General features: G+C 34.7%; 1 protein-coding gene across 10 annotated transcripts in view; it reads left to right on the top strand.

Annotated features, from left to right (window-relative positions):
- Nucleotides 1-19,067, top strand: part of Zranb3 (zinc finger RANBP2-type containing 3) — a 240,322-nt gene that overhangs the window by 168,004 nt on the left and 53,251 nt on the right. For 8 of the 10 annotated variants that reach the window (XM_010606168.2, XM_010606169.3, XM_010606167.2 and 5 more), the window contains 2 exons: nucleotides 1,414-1,585; nucleotides 2,975-3,091. In XM_010606168.2, the coding sequence (XP_010604470.1) occupies nucleotides 1,414-1,585; nucleotides 2,975-3,091 (289 nt within the window). Of the gene's footprint in view, nucleotides 1-842; nucleotides 933-1,413; nucleotides 1,586-2,974; nucleotides 3,092-19,067 lie in introns of those variants that run through there. The other 2 variants (XM_010606174.2, XM_010606175.2) reach the window with 2 other exon arrangements.

Genomic DNA, 19,067 nt, shown 5'->3' with positions numbered 1-19,067 from the left:
CTGATGACAAAGACTTTGCCATATGAGCTTTTGGGGGAAATTTAAGATTCACCACAACATTTAGTTACCTGAAGGCTTATATGTATCACACAGCACAAAATGTATTTAGTCTTTTTTTTTTTTTTTTTTTAGACAGGGTCTCACTATATGGTTGAGGTAAATTTATTATTGATGACAACTAAATGGTATTTGTATCATTATCATGTAATAGATTCCACCCATTCACTATAGTTTCCTAATCAAGTCCACAATACAAGTACAGTTTTGAACATTAGTTGTACTGCTTCTGTATTTTAAGTGTAATCCGTCAAAAAAGTAGTATTTCACATTGCTTTTTTCTCTAACATCTATTTGTGCTGAAATAAATTTAAATTCCATTAAAAAGGCCAGTAATCATGAAACCTAACAGGAATTTTCCTTTGCTGATTATTTTTTTACAGCTATTTTCAAAGATGGGTAATAAATATAAATCCTTAAGAGATTATGGGGAGTTTTATGGGGGTAGTATTTTAGTTGTCACAGTGATGGGGGATATTTTTGCACCAGCTGTCCTGCTTTTTAAATTCAGCTGATCCACTAGATTTCAACCCTTGTTTTAACACCTGCTAACATTACTTGCACTTCCAATTTCTTACCTTCTCAGGGGTCTGTAGGATAAGTCGTCTTATGCAAGCATTTTAAGTTGGAAGCTTTCTTTCTTTTGCCATGTCAGTTACCACTTTTCCATCTGCTAGTGCCCTCTCAGTATTTCTTGAAATCACTTATCCACTGATGTCTCCTCTTTCTTTTTCTTTCAGAGTGGATCTATGACTTTAAAAAAATGAATTGGTATCAATCCAGTGGTTTCAAAGGAACAAGAGAAAACCAAGTAATAGATCTGGTGTACATGACAAGTTGATTGGAGACAGTATCTCATATGGAAAATGTTGGAGGTAGTTTTGGTAGTTTGAATGACTGGCTAGTATGCTGCCAGTTCAAACCTGCATAGCGGTAGTTCTGCTAAGCGCCCAATCAAATGCCAGTAGGGCCTCCATTTAGAAACACTGACCTAGTCCCATTCAGAGTTATCAGTTCATCCAAGCCATGCTTTAATTTAGTGTGAACAGAGTTTAGACACTAATAGTGTCCACAGTTGAATGGGGTCTAATCTTTTTCATTATAGTTTCACAAGTTGAACTTTTTTTTTATTTGGTACCAGGGATCGGACTCAAGACCTTGCGCTAGTGTAGTGAGGCAGGCAGTGGGTTTACTGAGCTAAATCCCTGGCCCCACACAAGTTGAACTTTTAAAAATCTTGTTTTCATGACAAAAAGTATCATGGCTCCTTGTCATTAAAAGGAAGAACATACTGGATAAATTGTTTTCTTAACCCTAGCATTCAGTTCTGCTATATATTTTTCTTCATATTAACAGATATTTTGGTAAAAGGCCTCAGTGGGACTATCGAGGGGCATCAAATCTTAATGAACTTCACCAGCTATTAAGTGATATAATGATTAGAAGATTAAAGACTGAAGTTTTAACCCAACTACCCCCGAAAATCAGACAGCGTATTCCATTTGATCTTCCACCATTAATAGCCAAGGTGAGAACCTGTATTTGATTGAAAGTCTTATTTTAAATTTTACTCTAAAAGATTGTTCATATTTCATATTCACAGGAAGAAAAATCTCCTTTCTTAAAATAACTTTAATTAATAGAGCGGATAAATTGGTTTGTATCATTTCAAGAAGAGAACAGGAAGAATTGAATATTAGCTGTCAAATATGTGAACAGATACAGTGTCCTAGTGATTTAAAAGATTTCTGCTGAGTAAAGTACTTTAATGGTAACAAAGATTTAGCCTTAAGAAATCAAAATGTATATAGCTTATGAAACCCAATAAGTAGCAAGGGAAACTGTATTTCTTGCTGTAGGATTTTTTTTTTTTTTTTTTTTTTTTTTTTGGTACCAGGAATTGAACTCAAGACCTTATGCTTGTGAGGCAGGCTCAGTGCCATTGATTGAGCTCAATCCCCTTTTATTTTTAAAGAATGACTATCTTCTAAAATATCTTACATGGATCCCTATTTTTGAAGTCCTGTATTCCTATGATCATGTCATAAGATGTGAAGTTCAACATACCAGAAAGCCAACAGTGTATTTTACGTAATCCTTGTCTCTATTTACTTTTGGGGATTTCAGCTTTTACATATTCTCAAAATGTCCACAAATCTGGTGGCCAGGGAAATTTTCATTGTTGCATCTTTTTTTTTGTTTTTTTGGTACTGGGGAATGAACTCAGGACCTTGCGCTGCGTGTCAGGTGGCAGAACCTTTCAGCTAAATCCTTGGCCCCTTCATTGTTAAATCTTGAAAGCTTAAAGTAAGCATTTTGTAAACCTTGAGCAATGTGTTATGCACAGAATGATCAATTTTCTTGATCTACCATTTTACTGGGTTATTTTTGTTTGGTTGGTTGGTTTTTTTTCTTTCTTTTTTTTTTTTTTTTGGTACTGGGATCTATCTTGGGTGAGCTAAATCCGACCCTTGATCTACCATCTTAGCATTAGAGAGAAAATAAAATGGAGAGCTAATATATTGTTTATGTTTTATTTTTATTTAATATTTTCCAAATCTTTAGGCTTCTTTAAATAAAAATATATACATTTTCACTATGATGCTTTTATATGTTTCAGTTTTAATTTTCATTTTATAAAATAATTCTCTTTAGATACAAGCTGTAATTGTTTGCCTTATGATGTTAGCAAAGGGCTCTCTTTTCACCTGTAGTTTGTAATTGGTTTCTATAATTGGCATGACCATATGACTGACCTCTGCATTTAGTGTTTTTAAATTAACACATTGGCATCTATGGGAATTTTATTTTTATATCTTTCTTTACAGAAAAGAAAAAAATGTAGGACATGATTCATGATTGCATTGTTCTGTTCTTTATGCTGTATTCCTAAACAAAGTTTCTTCATCCCACATAGGAATTGAAAAACAGTTTTGAAGAGTGGGAAAACTTAATGAGAGCTCCAAATCGAAGTGGCACAGAGACTGTTATGGGATTGATTACGCACATATTTAAACAAACAGCTATTGCTAAGGTACTCCTTGCTAGGCCACCATATATTTGTCTTCATATAAATTCTTTAATATGTTTTAATGTTTTTAAATAAGTAGATTACTTACATGCTTATTATTTATTAACATAACTCATGGAAAAAATGCATGTATATTCAAACACTACTTTAAATATCCATATATTGGTCCTTTTAATATAAATTACACTTTGATGGAGTAGAATATATAATATGTGCCGGTGTGTGCATGCATCCTTGTTACATAAGTATTCATCATTGTTAACAGTTTTTTGTATGGTTTTACTACATAATTACTCTAAATAATCTTTTTTTTTCTTTTTCAGTTAAGTCAGTCATGTTTCACTGGTATCCTAGTGTCCTATATACGTAGATGTGCTTAGGTTCCCATAAATTTGGACGGTTGAGAGTTTTTAAATCTTGGTTTGACTATCAAGTAAACCCATCACATGATGTTGTTGTCGTTGTTGTCAGCATAACAAACTGAATACTGAATGTAATCCCTTTCAATTCTGAGATTTTTTTTTTTCACAGTGTAAGTTTTAGGGTCAGGGATTTAGCTTAGTGGTTCTGCTGCCTGCCTTGCAAGCACACAGGCCCAAGTTTGATCCCCAGTATCCACCCCTTCAAAAAAATTTTAAAGTACAGATTATTGAGGTATAAGTTATATAAAGTGAAATGTGCCTTTTCAAAATGTGTAGCTGGATGAAGCTTGACAAATGTATACAGTAAGGTAACTACCACCACAGTCAAGATATGGAACATTTCTATCACATCAAAAAGTTCCTGCCTACATCCTCAGCCTAATTTATGAACTATTTTTAGTTAAATTTAGTGTGTGTGTTTGTGTGTGTATGTATATGTGTGTGTGTGTATACATATATATATTGCACATTAAGGGCAGAAGTTAAAGATGTGTTTGGTTTGATTTGATTCAATTAAAATTTTTTTTCCATATAGATTTTCAGTTGTTGTTTGTTGGAAAGACTATATATCTTTAAATTTCCTAGGACTGGGGATTTAGCTCAGTGGCTTTGTGCCTATCTCAGACTCAGGAGTTTGATCCCCATACAAAAAAAACATTCCTTAGCACCTTCATAAAAAAATCAGTTGGTTATATACATATGGGTCTGTTTCTCAAATCTATTGTTTCATTGTTCTATATAATTTCACCTTATGCCGCAAAGACTTGATTACTATGTTATGGTTTAGATCTAGATGGCCCCCAAGAACCTCATATGCTCTTAGGTGGGGCTTTTAAAAGGTGAATGATTTACGGAGGCATTATGGCAGACTTGCTATTAGGAGTTGGGGTCTGATGAAAGAGGTGGGTCACTGAGGGTGTGACCCGGAAGGTGTATCTTCTTTCCCAGCTCTCTTCATTCTTACTCTGCTTCCTGAAAGTCATGAGGTAAGCAGGTTTTCCTCAGCTAGGCCCCCCTGCCCTGCTGAGACCTGCCTTGGAGCCACCCAACCATGGACTGAAACAAAATAAACCTCTCTCCCTTTAAGTTGCAGGTGTTGGGTATTTTGTCTCAGTGGTGAGGAAAGTGACTAAGACACTATAGCTTTATAATAAATCTTGAAATTGCAGAGCTCAGCCTCTACTTTGTCCTTCAAAATCATCTTTTGTAGGTTCTTTACTTTTCCATATGAACTTCAGAATCAGCTTTTGTCAAGCATGTGCAATTTTTATTGGAATTATATTGAATCTATAGATAAATTTGGAAGAATTGCCTTCTTAATAATAGTCTTCTGATCTGTGAAAAAGAGTATCTCTCTTTAATTTAGGTCTACAGTGTTTTCTAGTTCTCTTGAATACATTTTTTAAGATTTATTCCAAGGTATTTCATGTCTCTTTTTGCTCTTAAAATTAGTATTTAAATTTAAATTTCTAATTTTTATTAAATATAGAATTACTATTGAATTTTTATATATTCACCTTTTATTCTTTGCTTCTGCAAACTCACTTTATACTTTAATAGTTAATTCTGGAACACAGAGGATCGTTTTGTCTGTACATAAAGGCACTCAGTTATTCTATATGCCTTTTATTTATTTTCTTACTGTTATGTTCAAGGGTGACTAGTATAATTGTGAATAGTAGTAGTGACTGAAAACCTTAACCTTGTAGCCAGACTCTGAGGAAGGCATTCAATTCAATCTTTGATCATTAATTATGATGTTATTGTAAGTTTTTCATGGATGACTTTTATATGGAAAAAGTTTCCTCCCTTTTCTAGTTTATTGGAAGGAGAGATAAGACATAAGAACATTTTCTTCTTTAATAGAGAAGGAGTAGAAGAGACATCTCCCATAAAAGTGGATAAAAAGCAAACAGCTGAAATTGTAGCACATTTTAAAAGGCTGATCCTAGGCCAGTGTTGCTGGACCTTTTAGAGCCTTTTAGAGCCTACAAACAGCCTGCTGCAGCCCATGTGCCATAGGTTTGCCACCGCTATAGGCTTGTCATGACAGGTCACAGCAACAGGGAGTTCCAAAACAGCGGAGTCCATTACAAGTTTTATTTCTACTGATCTCCACCACATACTAACTGGGAAACCATAGAGTTCCCCCATTAGGAGCACAAGCTCAAAACCCTGTCTACTTCCAAGATACTTTTCTGTACTAAGCAGAAGCTTTAAGCTACTATGGAAGAGGCAAAGCCTCCTCTCCTAGTTTTCAAAGCCCACTCCAGGATCCAGGATCTAAGGCATATCATCCCTGTGAAAAACTAGTACATTTAGCATCATGTCTCTGAACCACTGCCCCCCTCCATTTTTAAGACTCCTGTCAAGTCAAGGTGACATTCTGAACAGACAAGGACCAGAATATCCATCCATATACATGTTGTCTAAAGGATGCTAGAAACTGGGCAATCTAGTGTTATCTGTAAGAGCTGTTTTTCTACCTGTATGTTAAATCATGTAGTGTAATATAGCTAATGATGTCACTGTTGCATAGTTTAAGCTGTAAAACCCATTCCCCATAGTAACCTGTGGAGCTGAATAATTTATCTAACTTGCTGTCAGTAAACCTCATGGGTGAAGCTGTTAGGTACAATACATGTCTCTCATGGACCACCTCCTTAACTCTATAAGATTTTGCCAAAGAATTACTTTTAAACTCTTATGCACGTCTGTGGATTTTCCCTTTGAAGTAAGTTTCAGTTAACCCTTACTTCCCTGTTAGTACCTATTAGTTAGCCTTAATAAACCTTATCTTTCACAAAATCCTTCTCCAGGTGTTTTCTCCAATCTCTTGAAAAACTACTACTGCATACTACCCTAGCATACCTAGCCCATGGGTGACATATGGGATTAGGTAAGGAACAAAGCTGTCTTTCCTAAGGAGTGGGTAGGAAATTCTACTGGATGTAGGACCTTGCAGTGATATAAATCAGAGATTTGTTGCTCCTTATGGATGAAGAAGAACCCTTTCAGGACCACTCACAATAACAAGACATGGTTTGATTGTGAGTGAGACATGTAATGCTCAGCTGCAGGAAACAGTCCACATTATGCTGACTTGGTACCAGGAGACCCATGAATTCCCCTGCTCCCCACCATAACCTTAGCACTGAGAAACATTTAAGAGCAATCTACCACCACGGAAAAAAATATATCCCTTAATATTGCAGGTGTACACAGTGCTAAAGCCAAGAGTACAAGAGGAACAATGAGAAAAACATTGGTACATAGTATAACAAAGTAAAATCATCCTTTTCCTGGGGAGCTTAGAAGCTCATGGTATGCTAAATGTAAATGTAAACAATGAACCTAAACAGAACTCAGTACTAAATGTATGGACTCAGTTCTTATATCTCTATACTGTCACCCTGGCAAGAAGAATGCCCAGTTCCAGGAATAAATATCATTTTCTTAGTCTGTACTGTTCTTCTACATATAATGTCTAGCATTCAATAGAAATTGTAAAATGAACAAAAATGCTTAATTCATAGTCAAGAGATAAAAAACAATCAGGGAAGCCAAATGCAAAAAGAACCCAGACTACAAAGCTATTAGACAAGGACTTCTCAATAGCTATGAATAGTATGTTAAAGGACTTAACAGAAAAGGTAAACAACATTTATGAAAAGATGGAGAAAAACAGGTTGTATGAAAAATATAAAGAAAATAAAACAAATGCTTGGAATGAAAAACAGTATCAGAGATTGGATTAGTCAACTTTCCATTGTTGGAATAAAATAATTGATACTTGTGACTTAAAGAGGCTTATTTGGCTCACGGTTTCTGTCCATGGTCTTCTGGATCAAAGAAGAAATTTCATGGCAGAAGGGCATACTGGAGGAAAGCTGCTCAACTTTTGGCCTCTGGATAGCAGAGAACAGGGGAAGAGCACCAAAGAGGAAAGATGCGATGGACTAGATATGGTCCCCAAGGTCGTGCCTCCACAATCCTTGCAGGACCACCCAGAAGTGTACTTTACCGTCTTCTAGGCATCTTTCAAGACAGTCGAGTTAACCATCATAAAGATAACAAAAATTCAATCAGCTTCTAAGCTAGTAGTGGAGACAAAATATAATCATAGAGAATGTCATAGATATTTATACTAGAGAAATGAAAACATTGGTTTACATATATACTTCTATAAAATTTTTTAATGACAGACAAATATTTGGAAACTAAATATATTTTAAACATATTTGGGGTAGAACGTGTGATCTGTGGTCGAGCACTTCCCTAGTATATGTGAGGCTCTGAGCACAACAACAACAAAAAATTACAGCATTTTCAGAGTGGAATACTCAATTATAAGGAAGAAACTATATTTGTAAGACCAACAAACTATTGAATAAATCTCAAAATTATTATAGTGATGGAAAATCGTAAATCAATGTAATTTTGATGTTATCAATGTATTATATGGTTAGATAAGAAATGATCGTTAGATACTAAGAATAGACAAAAAGCCATAAAATGATCATTATGCTAAGACTAGATATGAAAAACCATGTGCAGTGGTACATACCTTTAACCCCATGTACTCAAGAGACTGAAGTAAGAGAATCATAAGTTTGAGACCAGCCTGACTAACTTAGTGAGACCCTACCTCAGAGAAAAATAAAAGAAAGGAGGGAAGAAGGGAGGACACAGGAAGTCTTTTTTAGTACTTTTACAACTTTATGTGTCTAAAATTACTTTAAATTAAAGATTTTAATGTATATATAATAGACTCAATAAAGTAATAGCAAAGAAAATTCTCAGTCCAAAAAAAAGAAAAAAAAGGAACAAAGAACTAAATCAAATAGAAAATGATGAAAGTTTAAATACAATTATATCAGTATTACATTACATTAAATATGTAAGATCTAAACCTACTACTTAAAAAACAAATATACATTACATAATAACAATCAAAAGAAAACTGAAATAGATACATAGCATCTAATGATGTTAGACCAGAGCAAAGACTATTACCATTGATAAAGAGGTGTGCTATATATGATGTATATATTGTACATATATATAGCATATATATTGTTGTATATACAATATATTGTGTGTATATTTTACATATACAACAGTATATAAAGTGTATATGTATATAATATATACTGTATACATACAATATATAGCTAGTCGTAAATATGTAAATATAATAATAGAACTTCAAATTTTATAAAGCAAAATTTATAGAACTAAAATCAGAAATCAATAAATATAAAATTATAGGTGGAGATATTAAGATTCTTCCCATAGCTAGGCACTGATTTCACTGCTAAAGTGTAAACAGAAAACCAGCTCAATAGCATTTTTAGAAAACAGAATAAAAATATACATCCCCAGAATTACTGTGGTACCAAAACCAGAAAGAATCATTATGGCAAACCTACAGATCAGTATTCTTGAATATGAAAATCTTTAACAAAATAATAACAAATGGAATGTAAATACTATTCCCTAATTTTGTGAACAAGACAAGACAGTCTTTTATCACTTCTGTTTTACATTGTTATGGAGTTCTTAGCTCTGCAGTAAGGCTAGAAAAAGTAAGACATATAGATTGGAAAGTAATAAGTAAAATTGTCCATATTTACAGATAGCATTACTTTTTGCCTAGAAAATAAAAAAAACTTCAAGCTACTAGAACTGAGTGAATTAAAGTGCAAGATTCATGTTCAGTAAACAAAAATATATATACCAAAATAAAAAATTGGAAATTGAAATTTTAGACTATGATTTACAGTACCATAAAGAAAAACACAAGCTAGTTTAGGATAAAGTTAAAATACATGTGCTAAAAACTACAAAACTTTTTTAGGCAAAGTAAAGCAAACTTAAATAAATGAGAAGATTCATGCTTATGAATCAAAATATTTAATATTATTAAGATGCCAGTATGAATCAGAGTTAATATTGTTAAGGTGCCAGTTCTCTATAAATTAATTTCTACATTTTACATAATGCTAATCAAACTCTGTAGTCTTCTTTATAGTTGACAACCTGAATGTAAAGCATATGTAGCAATGCAAAGAACTTAAAAGAGCCAAAACAATTTTCAGCAAAATTGGAATTCTCAGACTACATAATGTAACTGCTTAAAGTTACAAAGTCAAGACTTTATTATATTGGCAACAAAGATACAGATATAGATATACAGATTTATGAACCAAAAAAGACAGTCCAGATATAGAACTTCATGTAGATGTTTAATTGCTCTGTTAAGAAAGGAGACAAGATAATTCAGTGGGAGAAATGATAGTCTTTGCAACAAATGGTGCTAGAACAGTTGGATCTCCATAAGGATAAAAAGACATCTTCACCATTATTTCCTACTATAAATAGAAATTTAACTTGAAACCAGTCATATACTTAAATATAAAATCTAAACTTTTAAAACTCATAGTAACCTATATGTTTTTTGGGGTTTTTTGTTTTGTTTTGTTTCGTTTTTGTGGTACCAGGGATCAAATTCAGATCCTTGCAGTTGCGAGGCAGAAGGTGGAACCACTGAGCTAAATCCCAGGCCCCATAGTAGCCTATATACTTAAAAATATTTCCATCCTTTAGGTAAAGCCATTTTAGGACAGAATAAAACATTAATTTCAAAGGGAAAAAAATGGGTTTCAAATTTTAAAATGTATAATTTTTTTTTTTTAAGTATGGTGTATGCCAGGCATGGTGATACACACCTATAATTCCAGCATTTTGGGAACTGAGGCAAGAGCTTGAGCCTAGCCTGGGCAACTTAGTCAAACCTTGTCCCAAAATAAAATATACAAAAGGGGCCTGGGGATGTAGCTCTGTGTGAAAGCCCTGAATCGAATCCCCAGTACTGCAAAAACAAAAAAACTATGGTGATAAAAAAAAATTTTTTTAAACACTCATGAAAGTACAAAACAAATTGGAAGAAGATATTTACAATACATTCCCTCTGCTCCATTTTCCTGTATCATGATTTTTGGTTTAGTCATATCTTTTAGTTTGATCCATGTTCATTCTTTACAACATAATGACTGTATAAAACATTTCACACAAGCTATAATTATGTTTCTTTTCTCTGACAACTGTTGTTTTTCCTGGAGTTAAGAACTCTTTCTTTTTATTTATTAATTTGTTTGTTTTGCTTGTTTGCTTGCTTGCTTACTTAACGTCTTTGTACTTGCACAAAATACTTCCTTAAAGGAAAGGAGGAACCTTTAGATAATTTCTTGTCTGTGGCAAGAAACCTTTTTTGGATGTCAGAAGTGTTGATAACCAGTAGGAAACTGGCATTTAATCCCAAGGATCCTTGAAGAAAGGAGATGAAAGTTAACTGTCTCCAATTGGAGAAAGTTCTTGAAATTAACCATTTATGTAGAAGACTGCAATTTTTAAATTTTTGCGTAAAATTTATGTTATCTACAAAATATCAAAGAAAAAGAATTTAAAGATAAAAAATTGTATTATGTTTTGTTGTTACGGGTGTTTAAAAATGTAATATTAGGCATAAAAGAAGTAATGGCAGCACAATGCTGATCCCTCCCACACAGTTGTCTAGAATTTTTAGTCATTTTTTCATTCCTTCCTTCCTAAAGCCTCTGTCTTCAACCACCTGTGTAAATTGAAAGTATGTGATTCTATTCCTAGGCTACAGCCAGAGAAAATTATTTTCCGGCATTACCAAGTTGGAAGTCTTTTTATACTTTCCACAAATATTACTGCAATCCAGCAGTTAGAGTCTGTAGTAACTATAAATAATATAGTTTACCTACATTATATATTAAATAAGCTTTGCAGGAGGTAACTGGTTATAGGCCACATTTAATACCGTTTCTATCAGAAAATGTGTTTCTGAGTTCTCCCCAAATAGTTTGTAAATGAACTTGAAACACCATATATAGTAATTTGGTTACTATATTGTACTGTATGCATACTAGTGTGAGGCTTCATTTTCTTTTACTGTTTTCTTGATTAATTCATTTGATTTGGGGGGGTACTGGGGATCAAATTTGGGCCCTTGTAAGGCAGGCAGCGGAACCACTGAGCCAAATCCCTGGCCCTGGTTGCTAATTATTGAATTCCTACTATGCAGAAAGGTGCAGGAGATACAGGGTAAAAATGACAGTATCTATCTCTAGAAGAACTTCAAACCTTTTGAGAGATTCCAGTGTAAAAAATATTCAACTAGAGTATATGTCGTGCTTCAAAAAGTAGGATGCTATGGAAACACCTTGGAAAAGATATGTAGGAAAAACTCCCCAAGAACTGAACAAGTAAGATGTAGGAAGCCAAAGACAGAGGAAGTAATCTAGGAAGGGGATGAGGTTGTTGGAATGTAATTCAGGCATGTGAAACACTTTGTACAAACTCATGAAAATTAGCTGGAAATGGCATATTTAGGGGATCAAACATAGGTCTTTATGCCTGAAGTATGATATTAGTGAGAAATTCTGAGTGTAGGCCAGAGATAATTGCATGCAGTAACCACATCATAAAGGTCAGAGTTCATAGCTTGTAATTTATTCTAGGGATTCTTACTGGTCAGATACAGTGGAGTGAACTAAAATGATCAGATTTGTGCTTTAGAAAACTAACTAGCTGTGTGGGAAAAGGACTGGAAAGGACAAACCTATGAGGAGAGAGTCCATTTGAGATATGTCACTGGTAATACAGTTTAGCAATGTTGGTGATCTCAGCCAAGCAAGTGGGTGTATCACAATTTAACTAGAAAGAAAGGAGTAATTCAAGAAATATTAGGATGGTACAATACGCTGAACATGGTGGCACACACCTATAATCCTAGCACTTGGGAGCAGAGGCAAGAGGATTGCCAAGAGTTTGAAACGAGCCTGTTAGCTACATAGTTCAAAGCTGGCCTGAACTACCTAAAGAGACCCTGTCTTAAAAATAAAACAGAAGAAAGCAAAACAAGACAAGACAGATAGGACAATCAGTAGTCATTGATGATTGTGTATGAAGGAGAGGGAAAAGATAGAATTTAGATTTCTCAGGGGGCAGGGGTTTAGCTCAGTGATGCCACTGCCTGCCTTGCAAATGCAAGGACCTGAGTTCGATCCCTGGTATCAAAAAAAAAAAAAAAAAATTATAGATTTCTTGCCAGGTTAACAGAGTTGATGTTTGTGCCATTCATTGAGACAATGAAAAAAATAGGAGATATATTTTGTGCCCAGAGTCCTGCTAAAGGTGCTCTGTACCAAACCCAGCAAGGCTTATACAGATAATAGAAGGTTTCTTTGTACTCTACAGTATCATTTTAGGAAATACTTTTTATTGAATCAGTTGAACAATTCTGTTGAGATGTTTAAAGATAATTTAAAATTAATGACAGTTTGTCTAAATTTTGAAAATCTTTATAATAGTAGGGAGAAACAGTTTAGAAAATGAATTTTCAAGTAAATATATTTGTGTAACTGTAGTACCTTAGGGTTTTGCCATTGTAAATGGGTCTAATGTGATATGACAAGACCAGAGAAACTGGATGTACATTTAAAGTTTTGAATATGCTTGTTATTACACATGATGCATTTAAGATATGTGGCTCCTTTTGTAGTTTTTATTTTTACTATTTAAGTTTGAAAATGATGTCACATTTTTGTGTTTCTTTAATCAGTGTTCTCTTCAGTGACTTATATTGCATTATATATTCTATCTATCTATATGTAAGTATGCAGGTACTCATTTATAAGATTGCTATTTTAAGGTCATATACAGTGCTTAATTATTGCCTACACTAAAATCATTTATTCATTATGTATGGTATTTAATGTAAAAGTTTGTAACTCCATAATTAACATTAAATTAGTATATAAAGTGTAAAATCTTTCTCTTGTTGAATCTATGGAAGAGGTGAACACTTCATTCATTTGTAGGTTCACTAATTCACTAACTGTTCACTGTTCACTAATTGTGGTTAGAGAGCATTAGGCCTAGAAAGGACCTGTAATAGTCATGTTTTGTCTTCCTTTCTTCTAGGCAGAGTTAATGTCTTAACGCTTCCAGACAAATGAATCTCCCATCTATACTAATTTTATAGATATCCAAGATAAAAGTATTCTTTCTGTGAGCCAGGGATTTAGCTCAGTAGTTCTACTGCCTGCCTCACAGATGCTAGGTCCTGAATTCAATCTCTAGTACCAAAAAAAAAAGTATTATTTCTGTGATATAATCTTTCTTTTCCTGTCGCATCTTCTGAGTAGACAGAAAGATATGAGCAGTACTTCCAATTAGTTTATACCAGCAAATTAAAACATATTGATAAGATAAACTTTAATATATACAGTGCTAAACTATAAAAGTATGGTACTAGTATATTCGGTGATGCCAAGCCTTTTAAGACCAAATGCCCAAACTGCAACCCAAAACCCACTTATTTATTGCAAAGTGCCAACGTTGCCCTGTGTCTGGTGTTATCTGATGCTTGGCTCCTGGAGCAAGGCTGGGGTGACTTGGCTCATGTGCCAGCAGGGCCCTTCGTGTCCGCTGCGGCATATGTGCTGTAGATTCACCATCAGTGACGTCATCCATGTGCCTTGTAAACATTTACGCTAATTTACCTTTTGAGGTACTTGTACTTCATAGGGTGACAGAATTATGTTTAAGTGTGTTTATTATTTTCTCCTTAGTTTTATATTATTGATGTGTTTTTCAAATATTTCTTCATGGAACAATATAATAATGATAAGTAAATACTAATGATGAATAATAAAGTCAATGAACCTAAAATAATCATTGTTAATGTTAATCAATTGGTAAAGAATCTTAGATACTTAGAATAATTATATTTTTTCTTATTACTTTGTATTATCTAAGGAGAATGCTGTGGATGAAAATGAACTGATTCTTCAGATTTAGGATCATACACTCGTAGGAAAAAACAGATTTAAGTGGTATTCTTGATTTAGCCTATTCTCAAGTTATTTATGGGTAGAGTGCAACATTTTATTTTTAGATAAAACCATTTTAAGAGAAATGCCAGTTTTTTTATGAAAATGATTAAAACCAGCCTATAATTTAAGATTTCTTGTCCTTTGGGGATGGTAGCATTCCTTAGTGCCTTAAAAAACTTTTCAGAAGGCAAATTACTTTAAACATGTTCCCATTATGTACCAAGTGTGTTTTCTCTATAATTACCTCAGCAGCTTAACACAGGTGGAATCCTATTTATAAAATATAGTAAAGTATAATGAGGCCACTACAATACTCCCTGCTGCATTGGGCCTGGGATGATATTCAGCTGAAGAGCCCCTTTTCCTGGGCCTATTCTATGGTTAAGGAGTGGCTGTGAGCCAGGAACAGCCTCCTTCTGTTCATTAGTAGGTGATGGTAGGCAGTAATAATACAAGCAAAAGAATAATATTTTAGAGGGAGAAAGAGTATGTTATCTGCATTGCGGAATGGAGAAGGAGTTTATTAAAAGTGGGGAAATATCCACTTGAGAGGGAAGAGTGGTGTAATGTTTTCAAGATGGCAGAATGGATAGGTTTGGAAATAACAGAAAGAGGGATTTGCCTTAGAAAAGCAAAGAAATGCCTCTCATTGCAAAAGAAATGGAAACCAGGATGAATGAAGGTAAGAAAAACTAATGGTATTCTTAGATGATGATTCCGTTTTCTCTGGGCAATAGGAATTTTGAGAGCCAGGATTTATTGCTTCTAATTTGAAGAAAGTGGAACAGGTAGAAATTGTTTTCACAGTTTACTGGAGAAAAATGTTAGCAATAAGAGCTACCGGGTTTAAAATATTCACTGTGTGCCATCCACTATTCCAAGTATATTTCATACATGGCCTCATTTAATTCTTAACACAACCCTATAATGTGTAGGTACTTTAATCTCCTTTTATAGGTGCAGAAATGAAAACACAGAGATTAAGTGACTTGCTCATCATCACTCAAATTACATATAATGGAGGAGCTAAGATTTGATCCTAGGCCATCTGCTTCACAATCCATCATTCCACTAGCCTAGCTGGATAAATTTAATACTTGTTAATGGTCATAAGTTAAGGTGGTACCTGTTTTCCTATTAATGATTTTTTTAACATTTATAGGCCTGGAGAAGATTTAAAAGTCTGTATATTCTATGTATTATAATAATTTTAACACCCATATTCTATGTAGTATAATAATTTTAACTCTCACAAGTTTTATTCATGCTTATACTGTACTTTAGTAGTACATAGTTGATTATCTTTTTTTTTTTTTTTTTATACTGGGGATCGAACTCAGGACCTTGCATTGCAAAGCAGGTGGCGGAACCACTGAGCTAAATCCCTGGCCCCTGATTACCTTTTTGACCTAACCAGTTTAAGGAATTTAGATTGAAATCAAGATTTTTAAAAAATGAATTTAGTTTTTAAAAGAAGTAGATGGAAAGCTGGCGTGGTGGCACATGCCTATAATCCCAGCACTCAGGAGGCTGAGACAGGAGGATGGGTGTGAGTTCAATACCAACCAAGGTCACATAGTGAGTTCAGTCTCAACTACATAGTGAGACCCTGTCTCAAAAAACCAAAAAGAAAAAAAAAAGAATTAGATGGGTTTTTTTTGTTTTGTTTTGTTTTTCGTACCAGGGATTAAACTTGGGACCTTGAGCTTGTGAGAAGTTCAGCAGAACCACTAAGCTAAATCCCCAGCCCAAGAATTAGGTGTTTTTATCAATGACTTTATGATCAAACTTCTATGAGATCAACTTTCATGAAAAAAAATTAAGTTTCATATACTTTTGGCTGTACTTTCTGTCCAAATTGGTAAATCCAGTGAAGTCTTATCATTCATGGGATGTTCTCCTTGATCTGTCCAGATAGGTAGGTAGATACATACATACATATGTAGATAGATAGGATAAGATTTGATTCAATTCATTTAATAATTGTTTTTTATAACTTGTTTAAAAAGTTTTATTGAAAATTTAATCTATGTAAAATTATAAAATTTTGTTGCTTAAAGATTAATATAGGAAATAATACCAGAGATTAAATATGAAATGCTAAAATCTCCAAACCTGTTAGCTCTATGATATGCTGAGCTCTTATTCTCTAAAAATCAGATGCGTTCTAGGAACAACGGTGGTTAAGAGCAGGCAAACATTTATTGATAAGAAAGCTCCTGAATGGGCAAAAATAAGAACCAAGATTGATTATGTAAAGGTACAAATTTCCAACAATTAATGTCATTATATTGTATACATTAAATGTACCAATAAAATTAATTTTAAAAAAACTCCTAAGGGGCAGCAGGGATCCCAAGAGGGCAGTGAGGGACCCCACTCTATAGGGGAGTTTTACAGAGTGAAATTCACATGGGTACCATGTGGGCCACAGCCATGATCATCCAATACAGCTACAGGTACAATCACTTAGGTAATAGTGGTCCAGTTGGGAAACAAGCCTGGATAGAAAGAACAAAGATTCTCCTGGGAAATGGTAGGTCTTCTAGAGGTTTCTGGTCACTCACAGGGGTGGCAGATGTCTATCTAGACTTCATTAGGCCAAGTAAACACTTTGAGGAGGTATGTAGGTGTGGTCTTCTTGTCTTTATCTTGACAAACCAATAAGTCTGTAGTCACAGCTGTGGCATGTTTCACCTTTGTCCTGACTCCCTGACTCCTAAGAACCTAGCCCTATATGATTGTATGTAATATTTCTACCTAACTCATCTGTTTATAATAAGATGTTAAATTGGAGTTGCTTACTTCTCAGGATATTATATCCCATGTACTTCTCAATGGGTTGCTTGTAGAACTTAGTATTATAAGATTAAATGTATCAGGGATATTAGATGTTCATTTATAGATATATTTGTAAGAAAATAAAGCATGCTTTTGTTACAGCCTGGGTCTGAGGGTCCCCAAGACTGAAATAAGAAACTTAACCCACCTGTTTTAAAATAAGTATGCAAGTTCGCTGACTCCCATCATAGAAAAAGAATTTTCAGGGCACATCAGTAAAAATAGGCATGATAAATATTTATTAGAGGAAAATATAGGATGTATTCAAGAGTGGAGTGCAGATGCTCAAAGAAATGAGGCACAATTCATTTGGGAAGTGGGAATCTTTTATATGTTTTAAGAGGTGGAAATCTGTAAAATTCAATAATCTATATGTAGTCTTAGTATCAGTCTTCATCTTAGAGGGTGGGGAGGGAGGGTGCTCCCTCCACTCCTGGGTGAAAGAGGACTATTTGCAAGTAAAAGGGAAAGGGCAGACCCATTTGCTGCTGAAAGAAAAATGCCCAGGCTTGCTGTTTTGAGAGCAAGAAAACAAGTAAATAAATGGGATTTAGTGTTCAGAAGTTGCAGGTTTTTCTCTAAAGTGCAATTTTTCTTTAAAGAGGTTTTTAAATTTTTTATTCCCTTGTCTCCTTTCTATCCAACTTTATTTCTTCTATCCTACCGTTATTGGGTAGCCTGATTCTAAAAGTGGGTCGCCAAGTAAACCTTACGGGGTTCTGGGTTGCTTGCCTCTCCCTCTGAGATTCCAGGTTTTTCTCATCTGGAACAAAGATTTGAACAAAACAAGCAAGAAAACAGTGACAAAATTTATTGGAGAAAGTAAAAGTGAAGAGTGAGGGAGAAGCTAGCTCTGCAGAATGAGCTTAGGCTGAGTAAAAGCAAAAATAAAAGTACATGCTACATTTGGGAAACAGCTTTGATGTGTCCTTTTATGCTGTCCAAATCTTGAGGAAATCCTGGAGAATTTGTGCTTGGATCTCTTGCCTTGTGCTGATGTCAGATCTAGGCCATCCTCTTGAAAACCTGGGAGAATTCCACCTGCAGGCTTTGGAACCTTTCTGTGCTTGTGTCAGGGACCTTGTAATTAACAGGTCACATCTATTACCACCACAACCTTTGCCATCCACTAATCTCTTATCTCAGTATTTCACTTTCAGATAAGAAAATAATACCTCTGACAGTACAGCTGAACTATTTTTGAACTGAAACTATTATTTTCTATGGGGAAATTTTAGTATGTGCTGGTAAAAGGAGCTGAAAAAGCAGATCCAGACCTGGACCATAACAAACCTTTATCATAAAGAGGATCTGCCGGGCTGTCTCTAAACAAAGGAGAGAGAGTGACATGGCAGATCAGGGAGATTCTTTGATAGGAGCCGGGTGGGGTTAGCCTGAGTTGGGGTGGAGTTGAGTGAGGTAGTATTAAGAGATTGGAGGAGCCTGTGACATCACTAGGAGGGGCTTGTGAAATCCTTAGCTGTTGGATGTAGGTAGCGAGTGTCACATTTCTCTTTGTGGGGGAGGCACGATGGGAAGAAGAGACCTTCCCTTTGTTGGGAGAAGCCATATCGTAACATGGAGGCTGCTATTCCATGTAGCAGCCATTTTAAGGCAAGGGAAATCTAGCAGTATGAGGCTCTGAAAATATTCGAAGCTCTCTCATTATATTATAGAACTACTGTGGCTAGGTAAGTTAGATATCTTGTAGGCAGTTAGATATGGCCACCCTCAAGGAGACAACACAGCAAGGAGCCAACAGGGAAGACAATCAAGACACATTCACTC

The sequence above is a fragment of the Fukomys damarensis genome, unplaced genomic scaffold (assembly GCF_012274545.1).
Source record: "Fukomys damarensis isolate Sample0158 unplaced genomic scaffold, DMR_v1.0_HiC HiC_scaffold_29, whole genome shotgun sequence".
NCBI lineage: Eukaryota > Metazoa > Chordata > Mammalia > Rodentia > Bathyergidae > Fukomys > Fukomys damarensis.
Note: the sequence above shows the minus strand (reverse complement) of the source record. Positions and strands in the feature narration are given on the sequence as shown.